The sequence below is a fragment of the Aplysia californica genome, unplaced genomic scaffold (genome assembly GCF_000002075.1).
Source record: "Aplysia californica isolate F4 #8 unplaced genomic scaffold, AplCal3.0 scaffold00020, whole genome shotgun sequence".
Classification (NCBI taxonomy): domain Eukaryota; kingdom Metazoa; phylum Mollusca; class Gastropoda; order Aplysiida; family Aplysiidae; genus Aplysia; species Aplysia californica.
In genome coordinates, this window is record NW_004797290.1 from 68573 (window position 1) to 70157 (window position 1585).

At 37.5% G+C, this 1585-nt stretch overlaps 1 protein-coding gene across 1 annotated transcript in view; it reads right to left on the reverse strand.

Moving 5' to 3' along the window:
- The window catches only part of LOC101857852, a gene marked incomplete at its 3' end in the record, with an annotated part of 90173 nt that overhangs the window by 67118 nt on the left and 21470 nt on the right, over positions 1-1585 (reverse strand). Inside the window, 1 exon segment of the mRNA XM_005090614.2 lies at positions 352-468. Coding sequence (XP_005090671.2) covers positions 352-468 — 117 coding nt within the window.

Consider the following 1585-nt stretch of genomic DNA (forward strand, 5'->3'; position numbering starts at 1 on the left):
AATTATAAACTGATACACTGTATGTATTTACCTGTCTCACAATTATAAACTGATACACTGTATATATTTACCTGTCTCACAATTATAAACTGATACACTGTATGTATTTACCTGTCTCACAATTATAAACTGATACACTGTATGTATTTACCTGTCTCACAATTATAGACTGATACACTGTGCGTATTTACCTGTCTCACAATTATAAACTGATACACTGTGCGTATTTACCTGTCTCACAATTATAAACTGATACACTGTGCGTATTTACCTGTCTCACAATTATAAACTGATACACTGTACGTATTTACCTGTCTCACAATTATAAATTGATATACTGTACATATTTACCTGTCTCACAGTGATCTCCGCTCCATGCGTCCGGGCAGCTACAATTGTAACTTCCCTGCAGTTCGTTACACGTTCCACCATTCTGGCAAAGTGACGTGTTGCTGCACTCCAAAATATCTATAACAACATAAAATATATATACTAACCAAAAAGTTACAGGAAAACAATTGTTACGGGAAAAAGTTACCGTTTCATGAGAGGTAAAATATGGGTAATGCCGTTTGTCTGTTTGTTTGATTAAAAAGAAGCACATCCACAAAATAACTGTCATTTAGTGTTGGGGAAAAGCAAGGAAGACAGGCAGAAAAAATAGCAGGGGTCTTGACCTAGCCATGTCGGCCTCCAACCACCCGCATTGAGAGTATGCCGGCAAAAGAGTTCATGTGATTACCTATGTCATGTGGCTAAGAGATGGCATGACCGATGGAACAGATGCTTACAGTCTGTACTCTAACAAAAGCTCCCCACAAGGAACGAAGACAATGGCTTTCTTTCTGATAATACACATTATCATTTTGATAACGACAAATGACGTTTAGCTGTGATAACAGAATACTACTTAACTAAATTATGATAATGGGGGTTTTGTTGCGGGTTTCAACACCATCGTAAAAGAAGGAAATTGTTATTATGGTGTTATATTGTATCACAAGTTGATGCTGATTATATACAAAAATTGTAGACGTTTTACGCCCCAACTTGAACCAACTTAATCAGACATGGGTAAGCATGTCCAAGTCGCGGGCCGGGTTATGTAATTATGGATATCTCACGGGCCAGGCAAGAAGAAATTGGATGAAATCAGTTGAAATACCAAAACTCTAAAAAGTGACACGAAAACTGACACTAAAGCACTTTTCACTCAAGGGCATTCCATGAGAGAAAATAAAAAAAAGACGCCCACTGATTTTGATTTCAAACGCGGACAGTTTGTGTTCATTAACTATCACCTCAGCGCAGTCCACATTATAATTATCAAATACTGGGCCGACTCATGGAACATACTGAGACTATCTATGGATTGGATTTGGCCCACGGGCTATAGTTTGCCAATGCCTGATTTACATTTTAGGAGGCAGGCTGCTTCGAGCTTGCTTAAACTATGAGAGACAACCAGGGCTAAAGGGGATAAAACAGCATAGAAGACCAGATGGAGGTACACTATAAAAATAATTTTTCAAAAGCTTTTTGAAATGTATGTGTACATATTAAAATATTAAATTATCTCTCTCAC